Source organism: Symphodus melops, assembly GCF_947650265.1.
Source record: "Symphodus melops genome assembly, chromosome: 5".
NCBI classification, from domain to species: Eukaryota; Metazoa; Chordata; class Actinopteri; order Labriformes; family Labridae; genus Symphodus; species Symphodus melops.
Window position 1 is genome coordinate 22,212,759 of NC_136695.1, and position 20,440 is coordinate 22,233,198.

Here is a 20,440-nt window from a genome sequence, read left to right on the forward strand (position 1 = left end):
ACCTGTAAGTTGCTTTGTAACTGCACGCTGCCCAACTTATTTTTTTCATTTCCCATTTTAAAGGTTGTCGAGTTGTTTGCTTGTTGTTACAGCAAAGTAGTAAGAATTTTTTTTGTATGGTTAAAAGAACAAGCTTAACAAAAAGAGACATGGCCTAATGTTCCTCTCTGGAGCCTTAAGTGAATTTATAAGCACCTCAGCTTTCTAAAAGTGCAAACATACAGCATGGCCTAGACTACTTGAGATTTACAATATTGTTCAAGTTAATTTGAATATTAAAACCAATCAGTGTATAACTACAATGTGGCAGTTTATAAAGGAGAGAGTTTTTCGACCTTTCAGACTCCAGTGGAGATCAAGCAGCAAATTGGGATTTTGACAGATTATGTAAATGATCTGGTTCTTCAGGCCTATACATATAAAGGATGAAGTTTTAAATCCATTCTTAAATTCCTGTCAAATTAAAGGATGGAAAGTGAATGCATCCTCCTAACATGTCTCTGTTATCATGGAAAACATGCTGCTGTTCTGAATGCTTTAAGTTCAGCTTGTTATGAAACAGTCTTAATGTAATACTGATGCCTCCATTCAACCTGTAGTACAAATAATAGTTAGTGGCTGTCAGTGCCGTAATCGGGTCTGATCCAGATGAAGAGATTTACTGCGAGCACACAGAAGAGTCTTTGTTTACATTTTCCCCAGGAAAGTTTGGCAGAGAGCGGCACGTTGGCGAGATAAAAGAAGAAGCAGAGCTGGTTTTTCTTCAGAGATTTCTACACACAGGTACCACAGGATCAGTAGAGACATACAGCTTTACCTAAAAAATCTCACAAAGGTAGCTCTTTATGCTGATGGGTTTTTTGTTAAATACATTGCCAGACAAAGTTGTGTGGAATCGAAAATTATTTATTTATTAATTCATTATATTGGATTATTTGTTTTTGCTTTTTTTAAATCACAAAAACAAAAAAGACAATTAAAAAACGAGTTGAAAGGTATAATGACTTTATTTTCAACATATGCATTCAGGGGACATATCAGAAGTCATAACATAATTGTTTCTCTGATTTCACACATTATTTATTTTTTCACACTCAAATAAAAGCCTCCAAAAAACAGTGCCTGCATAAATATAAAACATGACGTACGTTGGTAAATCTGCTCAGTCTCTTCTATTTTTTCCTCACTGAGCCACTTTTCTTGTCTGACTTTTGCTTCTTCACATCCTTCTTTCCTTTGGACAGATTCTCGTAAACGTCCTCATTGTTTCTGGAAATAGAAAAAGCTGATGAGTGCTTTCATCGGTCCTGTATTTATTAATAAAGCGGTCAACATTAATTAGACTCAGTGTTGTTAGAAGTAGCTCACAGACACTGTAGAGGTTAATTAACGAGCCATCTGCATGAGAACAGTTTTAAACGGAGCAACCAACCATGAATCAATCACTCAAAGCTGGCAGACCCTGCGAGTGGGCCAAAGTTCACAGTGTTTGGGGGCTGAATTGTCCACTGTTCTGTTCGATCTCAGCTCACTGCTTAATTTGAGTATTGCTCAGTCTGTACATTAAGGCTGTCCTGGCTCAGAGGTCACAAAAACGTATTCAAACAATAGACCAGAAGCAGACACGGTTAAATTTAGTGAGGCGGTCAGATAGCCTGGCAGGTTCATCAAGCAACCCATACAAACAGTCTATAGTTTTCGAAGTGGGCTGTCTGGGTTCAGGTCCGACCCTCGGCCCTCTACTGCGTGTCACTCCCTAATCTTTCTCATCCCAGTTCACGACACTATCAACTCTCCTCTCGACAAGAAAAGCATAAAGCCCCAAAATAATCTAACCTAATTAAATAAATATAACATGAAAAACACTTGGACTCAACTCTATATGACATTTTTCACACAACGCAGTGGATCCAAAGTGCTGAGCTCTAAATGTCTTTATTATGTGTCCCGTTTCAGTGAAGCAAAGACAGTTTGAAATCTGATGTAATCGTTCTGAATGTAATTGTTTTTACAGGAATGGTGGAATCAATCATTTTCTGGAGCTTGACACAAACTAGAGCCTATAGCTGGTGTTACAAAGCTCGTTGAAGACGGGACAGTCAGGTCTCGATTACGCCTCTCTGTCTGTCTGAATTGTTCAGAGGTGGAATGAAACAAGAGGTGGGAACAGAAGTGAAAAGGCGAAGCGTAACATCACCATGTGTGTGTAAAACTATCGCTGTTTGTAAACATGTGATGCCTCTTTTGCTTCCACAACAGCGTTGAAAAAAATCACACACCCGGACACCTGATGGTTTTTAGTTGAAGCAGAGAGACAGAAAAGGGTTTCATAATTCAGACCTGCTTGGATCCTTCTGATGTGAATCTGTTTCTTATCAATGGGTCATAATCATTTACTGGAGTGCCACTTTATTGCCAACACATAAATACATTTTCTGGTCTCTGCCTCAGGTGTCATGAAAGCTCCTGCTGACCTCAAATGGTCTCGATGATAAACGCTATATTGATATACAGCTCCTCCTGGAAATATGCTGAGTTTTTCAGGAGATTTCTGGAAATGTGAAAGCCCTATCAGATTGCCTCAGATGCCTTGCTGTCCTGAGCTGTTTTCTGCCAGCCTAAGCACCTTAATGATTTCAAAACATTGGGACAAAGGTCTTCAGTGGACAAGTAGCTAGCGGGCCTCCACTGGCACTCATATTAACAGAGCTGCTGATGAATGTGCTTTTCTCCCAAAAATAAACAAATGGAAAAAAGCAACGCTGGATTAAGATTGACAGCAGACACTTTGCTGAAGCAGCACTAAAGGCTCTTAATACAATTTATCTAAAATGTGGGGGGAAAAAAAACATTGAAATGTAGATGGAAGAGGATCCAGGCAATCTATATCGCAGTTTTTGACAAACCTGAGTCTGGACTGTACGAAAAGGTATAATTAAAAATCTAATTCTTAGAAATTGTGTCATGCTGGACCACTTTAAGAGCTGCCTGCAAAGAACAAAATAGAAGTCCAAACTGGTACCTTCAACCACTGTGGCAATAGCTCTGTTCTTCTTAAAGTAATCAGATTTTATGCAAAGGTTGGATATAATTTAAGAGAAGCTTTGAGGTCAAATCTGCACAGCAACATTTTTTATACGAACAATATGTTATGACTCAATTGAATTATCATAATGTATAAAGAAACATCTGTTTATTGCTGTATACTGAGATGGAACAAATCTGAATTATGACAATGAGGTTACTGTTGCTTAGTCCATCCGTTACTTGAATGCATCCTCCCTCCACTCACACCTCCTTCTCTCTGAAAATCATGAGGCTAAAGATGCTGACGAAGTCATATTTTTTCAAAGAAAGTAGAACGACAGTGTGAGGTTCAGAGGGCCGATGTGAATGTTTGAGAGACATTCAATTTGCACACACACACACACACACACACACACACACACACACACACACACACACACACACACACACACACACACACACACACACACACACACACACACACACACACACACACACACACACACACACACACACACACACACACACACACACACACACACACACACACACACACACATTTTGTCCCATACACCGGCTCACTCACTTTGAGACCTTCCTGCTGGCTGGTTGGTGTTTGAGTTGCAGATTTCCATACTCTGTGTCAGTTTCCTGTGGAAGAGAGAAACAGAGACGTTTGAGGAGATGACACAACACAGAGAACACAGAGCAGTCACGTGGCTGGTTTTGTCTCAGGGTCAATGTTCACCAGTGATAACATATCATTCTGTGAGCGGCTCTGATGTTCAAATCAGCAATGAAAAGTGCAAAGGCCTATTGACACACATATCTCTATTTAGTTTGCTATAAACGCTCTTGCTTTCCTTTTATTTATCCGTATTTTTGGCTTATCAGTGATGTACTCAATACTCTGTCTTAGTCTTCTTCTTGATTTTTCTGTGTTTGGTGCTCACCATGTAAGCACAGTCTTTGGCCTTGGTGGTCTGAATGTACTCTGAAACAGCCAAGTAGATGAACTTGTACTGAGCTTCTGTCTGCACCATGCCGGACCGCTGCTCTCGCACCATCTGGATGTATTTGGGGATGTCAATGTCACAGTCTAGACCTGCAGGGAGTCAGACAAGGACACACTGGATGGAGGCAGCATGGGAAACATCACATCTTGTAATATGTTATTGTTTTATAGTCAATACAAAATAGTATTTAAAAAAAATGTTTTACCAATAGTGTCAATGGTCTCGATGATCATGTCAACCACCAAGATGGTGCCTGTTCGACCAATCCCAGCACTGCATACAGTCACAGAGTAAACACAGTTAGTGACTCTTTTCTTCATATAAAACAAGACCTTCTTTTTACATCACTAAAGGTAGTTATTGTACAACTTTAAGTTAACAGCCAGGCCAGGCAGCTTTTGTTAAGATGTTCTCAATCCTTCATTGTAACGTGCTCACAGTGAACGGGTTACCACACTCACATTTACCAGGTGCAGTGTTTTCCCTGTTTGCCAAATGAATAAAAATGCTATGATACTGTTCTGATGGACAAAAGCTGCATAAGACGGGAAACAAGGAAAACACATTTCTCTAAACAACTCCTTCATGTTTCTGACGTAAAAAACTCAACAGTAATAAAAGGTTGAGTTTAGACTAGAAGAATATATCACTCTGCTTATCGTTCAGACATCTGAAACTTGTGACGTTGGCTTTAAGGGGGTCAAAAGTCACCAGACTTGTGTTAAAGAGAACCCTGTGGGATCCTGTTAGTGTGATTGAGAACATGCTAACATAACGAAAATACTTAGCCGACACTGCGTCATGTAATCATCAACAAACAACACGCGGCCACATCTCACGGGGAAAATTCCAAATGGATAACCCGTCAGTTGACTTTAAAGCTTTTGTTCAGCTACTACTAATCTTAATCCTGAAAATATGATCACCTTAATCTCAAACTTCTGAGTGTTGTATCCCAGTTTACGGTGACGAAACCTGCGCTTGTTTTAATTTGGATCCAATGTAACTTGAAGACAGATGTTTTCTACGAGAACAACACACACGTTTATTTAAAGGATGTATGATCCCTGACGCGTGATGTGAGACATCATGTGGAGTACATATTGTTAAACTGAAAACATCAGATGAGATTTCACTTTCGCTGGGAATATTTACCGTGTGGATTTGTCAGTGTTGCATCAGTAAGAATTAATATAACAGAGAATCCATTCAGTGAATCAGTGAAATGTATTTAGGGGTGACAAAGCTTCATGATGCCTCTGAACAGAGAGGACTTTCCTGAATGATCATATTTTTAATGTAAATAAGGCAATCATACCACCACCATTATACTACTATTATTATTATTATTATTATTATGTTATTATATTATTCTACTGGGCCTTCAAGCCTGTCTCATAAGTCACTTGTGCTCCAGCCTTGTGGTACCTGCAGTGGATGATCATGGGTCCAGTATCAGGATATTCAGCCTGTTTGGTGTTCACTTGCGTGAGGAAGCTAAGGACGCCACCCGGCTCCTGAGGGACGCCGTGGTCAGGCCAGCTCATGTACTGATAGTGCCAAATGGTACGAGAATGTTTAGGCTGTATAACAGAAGAAAAAAAATTAGAAACATAATAATGTAGACAATCCTGCTTGAAGTTCAAACCTTAGCATTAACAGGGCTGTAAAGGTTACCTTGTCCACATGAGCCATCTCCAAAACTCGAACTTTGTAATCTGCAGCTTCCCTCTCTGACTGAGACATCACCACGTATGGACCAAACTCTCTGGAGCTCTCAGGGTCAGGCCAGTACGGCACACATTTATTCTGAAATAAAGAATAAATGAATAAAACAAGTTATTATAAATGTTATCTGCCGCTTTCTCTTCATGTTCAGGTTCTTGTCTTTTCATCAGTATGATGCTCTGAATATATTCCTTTGTGTCTTATTGCATTGTTTGGGGAAACTCCTCAAAGTGTTTGTCACAATGGGAACACAGTGAGCTTATTGAACTCCATCTGACTTTATAACTGTGTGAACTCTAAAGGTCAGACGGAGGCGGCATCTCAGGTCCTCTGACAGGTGACATCAAATGTGGTTTAAATATTCAGATTGACTAAATAAAGCAATATCACACTGTGAAAATACTCACATACAATCTTGTATTCATTTATATAATTTATGATAAGGCTGATGTTTGTTCAATGGCTTCTCTTCTCAGTATGCTGTTAGGTGGTTTAATTAATGTATTTCTATAACGTCTGGTAGACCTTGATATGTTTTTAGGTTGACTGTCCTCGCCAAAAAAACACAAACACCCAACCTTTATTAAGCCTTGTTGTATCCGATTTGGTATTAAGGTATGAACATTTAAAATCTGCTAGCAAACAAAAACTACAGATGTAAAAAGTCTGATATTTCCTTCTGAGATGGTGTAGTGAGATGAAGCAGAAAGAAGTCGGGTACGATGGAAACGCTGCCTAAGTACAGAACAATAATCTTTTATCCTTTGTCACACTCTGGTCTGAAAGGTTGAAAGTTAATATTTAAGTTATCACCTTTTCACCATTTACATCCTCTAAAGAGAGAGAGATAAAAACTCACTGCTGTGCCAGTCTGTAATCAGATTCTTGTGTTGCAATTATTCAAATGAACTACTGTGAGTCCGAGCCGCTCGAAACCTTTCAGATATGTAGGACTTTAATGTCAACTCTGAGTGTGATATTTACTGAGCACCTGAATATAATGTTACAGGGAACTACAGGCCAGACTCTCCAATAAAGTGACAAACACTGTGTGACTCTTGAAAGAGGGAAGTTCTCTCTTGTTAAAATGCCATTAAAGATTTGTGATATACTTTTAAATAAAGAAGATATGCTTATTATACAAAACTGCTGTCATGAGTGTTTTGGTACTGACCCGGCCTTTCTCCACCTCTCTCGTTGTCATGACAATCACCCTTGTGTTCTCCTGCCACACCATCTTCCAGAAATCGTTGACAGTGGTTGCAAGGCATCCCTGCGTGGCAATGTAAACTTTCTTCTCTCCGGCCTCCCACAGGTTGTTCTACAAACACACAACAATGACACTGAGTTTTGTTTAAGGTACTGATATCATTTTGTGATACTATGAAGTCTGGAACTCTGGAGACTTACTCTCACGTAATTGGCATTAATGTAATCTGAACCCACGACATCGGGATCAGTGTCCTGCAGGATGACCCTGGTGTCATTGACTTGAGGAAACAAGAGGATGGAGGGAGGACACCGTGGGAAGGTTGCAGAACAAGAAAACGTTTGGTTGATGTCAGTATAATATAAACTTCGGGTTATTTTACATAATGTTGGAACTAAGCAGATGAAAAACTCACAGGGAAGAATATTCTTGTATCTGTTTTTGCTCTTATTTTCAGGTCTCTGGCCCTCCTCTCGGCTCTTTTTCACCTTCGCCTCAAACTTTTGAAGAGCCTGTGGGGAGAAAGGGACATTAGTGTTATAAGGTATATATATATATATTGTTTCCAAATATCTATCTCTGATATTACACACTGACACTGTTATCATCTAGTTTAAACAGAATCTGCCCAGAGAACGGAGGTCTTGGTTTCCATCCTTCAAGATTAAGAGAGAGGATAAGTTGGAGTGCCTTTGTGATTAGGGAAAATACTAGTGACTGAGGTGCCATGTGCTGAAATGCAAGGCAAATACTTAAAATAAACAAACTTTCAAATAACTTCAACTAACGTTAAAAACACGTGTAAGAAAACCCCTGTTTGTGTTGAACTTGAGTGCACTTCAAGGTGTCCTGTGTATGAAGACACATATGATCAACACATTACTTACAGGACTCCTGTTCAATCATAATCATCATAATGATCATAATCAATTTCATTGAGTATGTCACCTTGCTGTCATGTGTATTGATTTTATTTTTTTCCATTTAAAGTGAATTTAAATTAACCTGTAATTAAATATGTATTAGGAAAATAATTTTTTTTCAGTCAAACAACTTGCAACAGATTGTACTTACTGGTAAATGTGTCATTTCCTCTCAGTGGAAGTGAGTTTTTGAGTTTGCATAATGAGAGGTTGTGTTCATATGGTCAGCTTGAACCCTCCCTGCTTTAAAGCCTGCTTAGAAAAATGATGTAATAGGACCTTGTGACATTTAGCATATTCCACTACCACAAGATGATAGTATTTATCCCTCTGTTTTTTTATCACTGTGAGGAGTTGAGAGGCTCATATATGTTTGTAATTCATTAGTAAAGTGGGGACTTATGTATGACAGTGGTTCTAGTACCACAGATAAAGCATCATGGTTAGAAACAGTTGTATTGAACATAACCAGGCTCATGGCTCAAATCTTACGTCAAACTCCTCCCAGAAGCCCGCCTTGCTCTTTTCTCCCTCGCCCTCCTGCTGCTGCTGTGTGGTCTGATCCAGCTGTCTCACTCTGCTGTCGATGTCTGCTGCGTTCACTCTGGTGGAGTAATACGGCTGCAAGGGAGACAGAAACAAAGAGGTAAACAAAAGATAAATATCATAACAGAGATGAAAGAATAAGCCCATAATTATAATGCACAACATTATCATGTCCACGTGAAAGACACTCAGAGGTGTGAGCCGTGCAGCTTGCCTTTTAAAATAAACCACAAAGAAAGTTTTTTTTCTTTTTCTTTTACACCTCACTGACATTCACTTTGTTGAATTTGTGCAACGAAAGGCCGACTGAATCATTCCTTCACATCACTGGGGTGCAAATATAATCCAGTTCACCTGTTTTAAATGCACCCAGTTCCCCGACATCTCCTCGATGCCTTTGCGTTTGTAGAACTCCACCAAGTCTGTCAGCGTGTCGAACATCTCTGAACATCCCACTGTGTACCTGTCATTCTGGACACACAAAACATACAACATATCACCGAGGTTTCTTTTCTGAACTGAGGATACAGAAAAAGTAATGATAAGACAAACAAAAAAAAGAAGCCCCTTTCATCTAAATGGAAATCAATTTTAAAATAATGAACTAATACAAATATTTTTGTTATAGGAAAACAGCAGCTCCAAAAATGTTCATTAGTGGATAACATAAACAAACACACAGTAAAAAGAAACAGAATGATATTACCTGAATGCATGTAGGAAATAGAGTCATTTTTTTGTGGTGGGAAAATATCAAAGAAATAAATGTTTTACTGGCCACAAGGTTCATTAACATTTATCTGCTGCCTGTGAAAGGAGTGACTGTAAACGTGGATCTTCTCATAGGTCACGACTGCCGTAAACAGACTCTGAAGCGAGAGCAGAGTACGGATATTTCACCTGATCTTTGCCACGTGTTCATAAAAAGGCCTTTGTAATCTCACATTAATCTTCTGCACAAAAACAATGGCTCCCATTTAAATGAGGCCTGAGCGCTGTTTTCCATGAGGTGAACCACTGCTAAAAATAATAACATAACATCATAACATCAGAAGAGGATTATGGTTTCAGGTCTTTTGTAGTCAGGATTTTGTACCTGATGGGCATGTGGATGTGTTTTAACATTAATCAACAATAGAAGGGCTGCAACTGTTTTTATTGCAGCAGTCAGGGGAAAATGAATCATCACATTCAAAATGCACAAAAACACAACTTTGCAAATATTGTTTTGTTTTTCTACATATGAATGTTTCAAGGAGCTGATTTTGTACTTTGAAAGCAAAAAATGTATCAAATGCAAAGCACTAACTTCATGCACATGTACAGTACGCACCTGACACATGATCTTGATGTGGGAGACCCTCTTTCCTCCACTTTTGCTATTCTCGTTTGTGAGAACCGACAGAACGAAGTCTCCAGGTTTGGAGAGCGACTCTCGGACAAGGAAGGTCCACGGCTCATTTCGAGCACCGAGCAGTTTCTCTGCGTTCGGTCCGGACAGGTGACCGTGGTACCACCTGAGACAAAGAATCACCAAGGTATAAGGGCTTGTTTTAAACAGACGGTCATGCACTGAGGTTACATTGCAACCTGGGATTATAAGATCTTTATGACTCGTGTGGAATGATAACAGAAACATATTTTACAATTTCATCTTTGGTTATTATTTAATTCATGTTTAAAATCATATTTTCGTTTTTTTCATATGATCTTTCATGTTATAAGTCCATGTGCGCCGAGTCAGAATTATCCGTTTATAAAACTTAAAAAGCAACAAAACAGCTGGCCTTTTCAAAATACTTTTTTCATCTAACATATAAATGTCCTCAACATGTACAAACCTTTTTTTTCTGTTCATTTATAAATGTCTGATTTATTTAATTGAGTTATATGATTTCCATTGAGTTTCCACAAAGCCTCTATAATAGTCTATAAATAATTTTTTTTATGTTATGCCTGTAACACAGACTGCTTGAAACAAAAACACACACAATTAAAAAAGCAGTGAGTCATAGACTAAAGTTTCCAAAAAGAAGAGCTTTCTGTTAACGTCTGCAGCGCTTACTTTGGGTGTGTTCTTAGAGACAGTTAATGCAAGACCTTTCTGTCTACGTCGTGTTTTGACTTTGGTATTAATTTGACCAGATGACTGTCAGAGCTCTGAACGACTGAACGGTTGCTGACACTCCCTGACGTGGCCGCACTGGACTGTTGTTTGAACTGTTCACAGAGTAGAAATAGAAAGCCACAACAGAATCAGACGCATTAGGTGAAGGGACTAAAAAAAGCGCGCACAGATGTTGCTGTTATACACAAAAGTGATATTTCTGTTCACTGCCAAACTCTATTTGTGTGTTTGTGTTTGTGGAACGTGTGAATGCAGCCTGTGTTCGGGGTTTAGGTTGTGACTTAATTTTAGGCACAGTTCTCGATTTCTTCTGCTGAACTTCCTGCTCTGCGGTTGGAAAATTTCTGATGACAGATTTCGTGGCTGAAAAGGACAAAGTATTTATAGACTGCCCCCCCCCCCATGCATGATCCACAGATACCCCCCCTGCACCAGCAGCACACTGCTCCAGTTAAGCCTTCTGCACAATGCTTTAACACTTTTTTCAGTCCTTTGGTTTACACATTTCTCAAATCACAGTTTATGCTTTTATAGAAATGCGTAAACTGTGCGTAATAAATTTACAGCAACAAAAGTTTTGCACCACATAATGGCTTTCACTGACATCGGGTTGCTTAAAGCAAAAAAAATTGAAAAAAGGAAAAACAGAAAAAGGTTTTTTCAGTGCAAATTTGCAGAAGTTTACGAGCAGTACGTGCAGAGGGGAAAAAAAATGCACAGGATTTGAAAACATTTAAGACAACAATTAAAAATGTAACCATGCATAGTCTAAACTAACTAACAATGGGTTCAGTATTTGACGCAAATATGTAAATTATCTCAGGCCACAATGCCAACCTGACCTGAGACTATTCATCCTCTTTTCTGAGAAGCGATGAGCTCTCAGAAACAAAAAATAAATAAGGTGTTGCTTATAAAACTGTGAGATTACAGTGAGATTAGGGTGTGATGAGGAAGACAACAAGTGAGCAAGAACATGATAGAGTGTGCAATAGAGGAAGATGAGAAGGGTCTGGCCATTGCTTTCAAAAGTGTCAAAACTTAAAGTTTCCAACCGCAGCAACAAAAGGGAAGTTAGACAACTGACAGAGAGAGAAGGACGGGGGGGGCCGAGGGTAGCGCTTCAAGCTAGGCTGAAGTGAACAGTAACACACACTAAATAAAAGTGTTGTCCTCCATGACTCACTGAAGGACTGCAAACTGTTCATGTTTATTATCACTACAGGTAAGACATGAAGCTACTGTTAGCAGCCTCCAGTGGCACAGTGTTTCCAGATGGGAGTTGATCTCAATTAACAAGCTAACACCACCTGCAGCCGCAGCGTCACTTGCACAACGTGGGAAACTTAGAATAAAACATCAACATCGCAGGGTTATTTCAAACACTTGCTGTCCACAAACAGAAAATAGATTTTTTTTTTGTTAATCAGATTCCATCAGCAGTCTGAGGCTAGCCTTCGACATTGAGGGCTGTGCATGCAGACACACGTGTCAAAATAAAGTATAATAGAACTACAGCGACCAGACTGCTGTGATCAGCAAACTGATGCTGCAAGATACTGAGACTGAAGACTTTTCAAACTACAGTAAGCCCTGATGAAAGAGCAAATGATCAAGACTTTACAAACGTCAACGAGCAGTTCCCGCAGTCAAGAACAGTTGTTTTTGCATATTTTGAGTCATTAGCCCTTTATAGAAATATTTCATAAATACAGTGAATGTCAAGTCTTTACGGGATGTAAACTAAGAGCAGTAATATTTACATGCTACAGAATCATCTAATGAAATTGAAGTGTTTATTAAGTAATGAATGTACACTATTAATTTCCACAGTGACCACTAACGACAGCTAACATGGATCTGATAGATGGAGGAAATGTCCTAAATTAAAAAGGATCCATAATTCCATGCAGGATTAGAAGGGGAGTACTGTAAATGAATGAACGGAGCAGCTTTTCATGTTAACTGTGGAAATGCTGCAGTTTCTTTTTCCTGGTAATGACTTCTGAAACCTTTTGGCAACTTGACCGTCGCTCTGCAGAGAGCATCATGTATGAGCAAACTAGGACAGCAGAAGGTTGTTTTTGTTTTTAGCCCAGATTATTCAGTAAAGTTTCTCTGTGCTCGATTTAAAATGTGCATGAACGAGCTGAAACTAGTCACGCAAGAAGTAGTTTGGAGACGCAACTGGCAAATGTGCAAGCAGCTAATAAATCATGACACTCACCTTCTCCAGGTAAGTAGGTCTTCGTTGATACTATGAGTACTATTATTTATTATAATTATTATTATTATTATATATAGTACTTGTAAATTATTTGGGGTTAAAAAACTGAACCTACATGTTTAGGTCATCTGTCTTTTTTTGTGGTAAAACCACATCAGATACGTGTTATTTCTAGCAGAGCATCTTGTAAGTCTTGCAGCATGTCTGGTAGAGATCATAATTGAAGAAAAAAAACACACCCCGTCTGTAATGCAGCAGTAAAAGTAAATATACATACAGTAGTCTCATGAATTGGAAACCTCCAACAAAACCACAGTTGTAAGCCCCGAGCTGCAGCACCACGGCAGACTGAGGAATAAAGCCTCAACAGCTGGGGGCTGTTTTCTTCTTGACTGTGGGTGTTTGTATTTACTGACTCACTATCTGACAAAGATACTAGTGCACCAGAATTATTTAAAAGCAGCTTCAAATGAAAAACTCTCCCCACCTCAGGGGAAAATGTTTCAACGCAACGGAATATCAAACCTACAAATGGGATTAATTAACCACAGGAAATTAACTGTAAGAGGAAATACTGATCATCAACTAGTTGACTGAAGTTGATTTAACCACCTAATAAAGTAGGGTTACACAATGTGAGAGCTCAGAGAAGTCAGAGGGGGTTAAAGAGCGAGGGTGGAGGTAAGAGTGAACACACCTCTCTGTGGTGGGGTCCGAGCAATTCAGGGGGTATTTGAGCTCGATGACGGTGCCATCCTTGTCCTGCAGGATGCCGTTCTCTGCCGTGTAGTAGTCCACCAGCTCAGACAGGGTGGCAAACTTCTCCCCACCATAAAGGTCGTAGAAGTCTCCCGTGTTTTGGATGCGGATGTGGGTGACCATCTCACCCACCCTGAGGAGAAAAATCCAGCAGACCATAATGTTTCTTCAACCTTTATTCTGTTAGACGACGAGACAGACAGTTTTTCAACAGTTTCAGGACTTGAGTGAAGTGTTCACTGAGCATTATTGAATCTTCACAGATTCTGCAGCTGAACACTGACTATGCACTACAAAGTGTGTGTTCTGCATTTGTCTGACACAAACCTGCACACCTTCAGCATTTTGCACGAGAAGACAAATAAATGCAGAAGTATTCTGCTGGTTTAATCTGAGTTATGAAAGAGCTTTTCTCAACTAATTTGGTTTCATATAATAATATATGGACCAGGAAGTGTAATGTGTCAGTATAATAATCGCATGCACAGAGAAAAAATACAAGATTAGCTAAAATATTAGTCAATCTATGAAGAGTCATGATTATTTTGGGTTTTTATAATCTTAGAGAAAATGTCAGTAGTGACGCATATCGTTTGTCACAGAGCGAACAAAGCAAACACATGACATCAGTGCAGATTTGAAAGGTTCCAATCCAGCTGAGGAGTTTGTCCTTTTGGACATTTATCAGAAGATGTAAGTGCTGCTGAGTGTCGACATCTTTTTCTTTTACTTTTGAGCGTTCAGTTACCAAATAAGCAAAATACGGCTTACCTGAGAACAAAACATCCACACAGGAATAATAACTAACATGATCGAGTGTAAATATCTCTGTGGTGCACTGACCTTCAAAAGATATACGACATGATATGTCAGAAATAGATAAATAACTATGAGAGCAGAGATTTATCAAGTGAAGGTAACTGGTGAAGTACACATGACCAGAAACTTTAACCTGTTTGAGTACAGACTGTAGAACTGGGAAAATTAAATAAACGGGGACGGGCAGTAAAAATGAGCTCCGTACTCGGCCCTTTACAAAAAACATGAAAGACATAACATGGAGAAAAATTGAGAAAATTCACTGAGTCCAATAAGACATTTCCATCTGTGGATTTTAAATGATGCTATTTCAAGTTATTAGCAAATATTTGATCATTCTGGAAATATTTTCATTTCTATTTATTTCTTCAGATTGTAAATAACAAGCATTATATTTGTGCATGTTAGATAAATGAAGTATGATCACATTTAATTTGTAGCGAGAGGACATTTTTACTTTCAAGGTCATAACCACGAGGTGCGGTGGAAAGTTTGATTGTCGCCACTCTAAAGTTGTCGAAGTGTTTTGTGAGAAATCACTTGAAGATTAAAGGCAGTGAATTAATTTAGGATGTCTGAGGAGGAAATAATTCATAATCAAATTCATTCATTATAAAAAAAACAAAAAAAAAACAGTTATGGTAGAATTCCAGTGTATGCAGCAGGGTTTGCACAGTGGAACAAGATATCTTATTCTTTTTTTTTTTTACATCTATTTTCTGCGTTAAGATATATTAGGAAGGAGACGTGGTTTTTATGTTGAGCGCAATCAAAAAGGATTAAAAATGTAGATTTCTTCTCAGCAGGTTGGTTAGGACAGGTAAGGATAGTTTGCAGACATAATCACCTGACAGAGAGGGAGAAATCTCCCACACTTTTTTTGCTGGGTCGGGCCAAAAAACTGCCATGTATGCCTCGGTTCTTCAGCATTTCCTCGGCCTGCAGGCCTGAGATGTCTCTGTGGAACCACCTGCAGTGACACACGTGTACAATGACTCAAAGGAAAGTTCACTAACAGATGACACCTTTATATACACTTCCACTCATTATTCTCTGTGTGTACAAAGGTATGTGAGGGACAAAATGCAACAGAAATGAAGTGTTTTTGCAGAAACTTAACTGTAGCATTTTTACCTCTGACTTGTTAATTCACTTCCAGAGACACGTCTAATCAGTGTTTTCAATTCATCATCCAGTCCGTTAACAATTTATACTTCTCTCTCACTCGTGATATTCTGGTGAAAAACTTTCTTTCCATCTCCTTTGAATTCTTGTTTTTTGTTTTTTTTTAACACATCCCTCTGGTGTTTTTTCACTCGTTGCATTTGTCTTCATTTTGGACAGTTTCATGGACAGTGCCACTGATATTCAAAGTAATTCATGTTTTACAGATTATTTTTGAACTATTAAGTCTGCATCCTTTCATGTGCACATACCGCTTTGATCAAAGCCTGGACAAATACTGAATCACAGAAGAACTGTAGAAAGCTTCATTTAAACAGCGTGATCGACACCATTACCACAGCGCCACGGACGACGCACAAATCAGAAATCTATTCCACACACATTGAATATCTTCACAACATTACACACAAAAAGTTAAGAGCTACGCTTCTCTTAATACACTATTACAGTACAGTGTCGAGCACTTGATCTGTTCCTGGAGCTTTTATCATTTCATAATTATGCAAAAAAAAAAAAAAAAAAAAAAGGTTGGGTTTTTTTCTTAAATTTCAATGACAGAAAAAATGACGTGTTCATCACCCAAATGTAAAGATGATGGATATATACAGTGTCCATGTACCACAGCCCTCCACTTTTAAATGGGATGTTTAATAAATCTGTGATAAATACTCAACTTGTAGACAATGAATCAGACTCTTCAGATGTGTCTTGCAGTTTTACGGTTAGATGCAACATAAAGCTTCAACTGTTCTCAAACACAACTTTTTAGGCCCCTTGTGTTCACTTTTTTCAATAATTATAGTTTGGAGTTGAAGAAGTTGTGTTTCTCTTTCTTCTTTTGCTTGCCGCAGGAGAGATTGCATGCAGTAAATGTTCGTGCTCAATCAAAGGGATGAAGGACAGACTGAAGGTAAAGACACCTTTAAAAGTGTTTTTAATCCAACACTTAAGACTTCATTTATGACACATTTTGTGTGCGCACACAAAAGATCAGAAATCACATGATAAGAGGAACAGAGCAGGACGAGTCGACAGCTGGGGAAAGAAAGAGAAGGAGGAATGGAAACAGAGAAGTTGTCATCACGCCTTGCAGAAAAGAACACAAGAGTACACAACAAGAGTTGACTAGTGGAGCATGAAGCTGTCCGGTGGAGGGGCTTGACTCACCGAACCATGTTGTCTCTTCACTTCTTCTGGGACAAAGAGAAGGAGAGTGATCGGTGAGTGTCACTTCTTCCTGCACATGTTCACACTCAGAGGCATAATCACAGTATTTCTAGCTGTAGTTTTACAAAGAATCAGCCAGCTGCTCATTACTTCCTCACTTTACAGCAGCATAGTCGCTAACATACAAAACAACTCGCTGCAATTTCAGCCTTTCCTCTTTTAAACACCAACTTTACCTTTGACACTCACATGTTACCATCTGATATAAAATCACACAGCTCTATCTGGGAACCTAAATCCACAAAGCAAACATTAAACTACCCGCTCTGGACTTCCCTCTCCTCCCTCCACCCAATTCTCCTTCTACCCAACCCCTCTCCGTCCCAATAGAAAAGCAGGCAAACACTTACTCTTCTCAGCTGCCTCTGGAAACAACTGACAGTCACCGAGATGCCTCACTTGTATACGCGTCTGCGCCTCCTCCCTCACTTGTTCTCCCCTTCCTTCCTTTTTATGTCTCCTTTCACAAAATAGTGAAAGCAAGACAGGAACCAAAATAGCTGACAGGGCCGGAATTCCTCAAACAGATAGACGCTCAGTGTTTTTCTTTGGTTTTTTTTAAGAGGCCACCTGATCAGAAACTCATCACGTTTAAATGCAGAGAGCCTTTAAACTCTGGAAACATGCTCTCCAAGGCTCCATCGCAGAGTTTAAAAAAAAAAAATGTTTTACAAATACTCAAACAATAAAGCAGCTCGGGTGGTTATAATGGTTCCATGTCGCAGCAAATCATGAGCTAAAGTCTGTGCTGTAGTTCCACCATGTTTGAAGGAATACAAAAATCCACAAATGTAGAAGTTCGCACTTTCATGAAAAAGCCCACACTGCCTTTGAGTCAACTACATGTAAAGATTTCCTCTCCGTCTGCCCACCTGTCTGCTACCATTGTCTTCTGTTTGCTCTTTACTTCCAGGTGTCTGTGTGTGTGTGTGTGTGTGTGTGTGTGTGTGTGTGTGTGTGTGTGTGTGTGTGTGTTTGGAGTGCACAAAAAAAAAAGGTCAAAGTCACACAACACTTCCTTATTTGCACTTCAACCTTCCCCACTCTCGATACATGTGTGTGTTTGTGTGTGACTGCTGCTCTCAGCTGGTAAACCATTTGCAACTGTGCGCTCGTTATCAAACTACTGAGGCTGAAAAAGCTCAAACTATGACTGAAGACCAGTCTGAAACATAAAGTTTCAAATCATGCATCATTTCACTCCTGTTGATGTGAAAAGAAGCCTTTAGAGTGCTCTTATGTGGCACGAGATGACCTAAATTGCAAAACAAATCCACTGAACTATAAAGCTTCTCTGCAGAAACCGCGTGTGAAGAAACATTTTACAAAACAACTCCGGGACAAACACATTTAACTTACAAATGATGTTTACCTGCTCTGGTGTCAGTGAGATGTATGATTTGAATCTATGAAAACTAGTGTCAGTATTGATCCACAGCCAACATCCTTTACTTTTTTCAACTCTAAGAAGAGCTGTTGTGGCCTTTTAAGAGTAAAAGAGAGAGCTGGTGAGGATTTTTTAAGCTAAAATGAAGTGGAAGTCTTTACAGCTATACAGCTGATGTAGCTCCAGCCAGCCCGTTCTCTCACACTCATGCACTAACACACACATACACACAGAGTAGTGCAGGTGTCATTCATCGTGGTTAACAGCAGCTACTGCAGTGTGCCTCATTCTTAACACTGACATGTTTAACAGTCAAATCTGGTTTGGCTTTTCTTCCATTCTGCACGAAATGCACAGCAATGTGACAACGAAGACTTTACTTCTGGCTTTGAAAGTATTTTATTGTTGTGGCTGTTACTGTACACACTCTGCACCTTTAAAACATGACAGTAATGTAAAGCCTGAATGTGACGAGAGCATCATAGGCTGAAAAGCCACAGCTGTAGGAAAAGTCTTTAGAGAGTATATACTGTATGTACTCAGGGACCACAATGTCTCGCTAGAGAAGTGAAGAAATAAGTCAGTTAATCCTCAGATTCACTGCTTCCTGCTTCTTACATGTTTGAATCTGCTTCTTCTCACTCTTTTTTATCGATGTAGTATTTTTCTGCTATATGTGGCGCTTTAAGATTTGGGAAAACTGTTTTGGTCGCTCTTGTCTAAAATGTTCTTCTGAGCATCCTTGTTAGGTGTTCACAGTGAGACGAGATTATTTGAATTGTTCTTGTTAACTGCTTGCTGGTAGTGACCCTCTTGAATCTTTTTTGTTGTATAAAGCTGCTGTAGACACCAGTCAAGAAACGGCCTCTTATGATCTCATTATCTTGATTGATTGGTCATGCCTGTTTCAGGTTTTATTCTCGAGGCATTTAAGTCTAAGTGTTAAGAACTCAAAACATGTGAAACAATGTGAATATATGTCACTATTTTAATACTATGAGGTTTGTTTTATGTGTAGAATGAAATATTGAATTATGAAATCTGCTTCTGGATACTTATTTAATTCAAACTCCTGAGTTATTGTATCCACTCTTGTACACAAGAGTGGATACTTGACTTCCTTCTTGGACTTTGCGAAGGGCCCTTAATTTCCTAGGGCTCTTAAATGAACATATTATTACCACAGTATTTCCAATTTGCAACCTTGTGCCTAACCTTGTGTCCTTAACCTGTACCAATGATTGTGCCTTCAAGTTGAGTATTTTTATTATTCTACTTCTAACTTATTTTATTTAATATTTTGTCTGTTAGTCTTCTTTACTGTCCTTCTTTTATTTACTCTTAACTTTATTGTATTTGTGTCATGTTCTTAGTAAGAAAGAAAAGAAATGTTCAATAAAAACATTTTGAAAAAAAAGTGGATACTCACCCGCAAGACATGATCGGACTCTCACTGTGGGGACTCAGTCTTGGCTTTTCTGCACCACAAAGTGAATACTCCAAACGTGTCTCGTTGTCTATGAAGATGGTCAGTATGCTTTTTCTTCCAAACACGGTATAACTCACACTAAGGGTCAGGTTACACTGACAGCAGCTCTGCTCCCTTTTTTCTTTTTTGCTTTGGAAGTTCACTTGTGCTCAGCCTCACTCTGAATTAGCCTCTCTCTCTGTTGATAAGATATCAGGCTTCATTACCAGCCCAGCCGATCCTCCCGTCCTGTAATTAACTACAATTTTCTTAATTGTCCAACAATCTACGGGAAAAAAATGAGCCTCCCTGCTCTCCCTCTCACGACCTCTTCTGTGTGCAAAGACTCTCCAGCTTTTCCATTCGAACACGCAAAATCAACATTTGCATCGATGTTTATGATACCTCGTCTTTCATGGTTTGTATGCAAAGCGCGTCATGCTTTGTCATTTGAACAGTTAGTCGTCTGAACAGACATTTGTTATTCCATTTTGATAGAAGCAGAGGTGAAAAAAAGAACAGAAACATGTAGTGGATGTTGTGAGTTCTCCTCTCGTCCATTTAAACAGGAATGAGGGAACGTTTTCCAGCACACTATGTTCATCCCCTCCAGTTGTGTTCAAACCAAAGGATGAATGTAGAACAGTGTTCAAGCTGTTCTGGCATTAAAATAAATGTTGTGGATTTTTTTTTTTTGTTGTTGTTGTAATTTTCATTGTTGCATATTTGTACATACTTCAAGTATAAAGATCTCAACACCAGTGATGCAGCTCTGAGCTAAAGAATTTGA

General features: G+C 39.1%; 1 protein-coding gene across 3 annotated transcripts; it reads right to left on the reverse strand.

Annotated features, from left to right (window-relative positions):
* Positions 1 to 1,036: 1,036 nt before the first annotated feature.
* Positions 1,037 to 20,370, reverse strand: ptpn6 (protein tyrosine phosphatase non-receptor type 6). 3 transcript variants are annotated; one of them, XM_079342826.1, is made up of 16 exons: positions 17,146 to 17,567; positions 16,736 to 16,761; positions 15,231 to 15,353; positions 13,503 to 13,697; positions 9,784 to 9,967; positions 8,805 to 8,921; positions 8,397 to 8,525; positions 7,397 to 7,493; positions 7,182 to 7,261; positions 6,946 to 7,092; positions 5,721 to 5,852; positions 5,472 to 5,626; positions 4,249 to 4,316; positions 3,981 to 4,132; positions 3,614 to 3,678; positions 1,037 to 1,269 (listed from the first exon to the last, which is right to left on the reverse strand). In XM_079342826.1, the coding sequence occupies exons 2-16, from the start codon at positions 16,741 to 16,743 to the stop codon at positions 1,173 to 1,175; spliced, it is 1,749 nt and encodes a 582-aa protein (XP_079198952.1). In that variant the 5' UTR covers positions 16,744 to 16,761; positions 17,146 to 17,567; the 3' UTR covers positions 1,037 to 1,172. The 3 variants fall into 3 exon arrangements, with proteins under 3 accessions (XP_079198952.1, XP_079198953.1, XP_079198951.1); XM_079342827.1 differs by having other exon boundaries at positions 16,736 to 16,758; positions 17,146 to 17,566; XM_079342825.1 differs by lacking the exons at positions 16,736 to 16,761; positions 17,146 to 17,567 and adding an exon at positions 19,612 to 20,370.
* Positions 20,371 to 20,440: the final 70 nt, after the last annotated feature.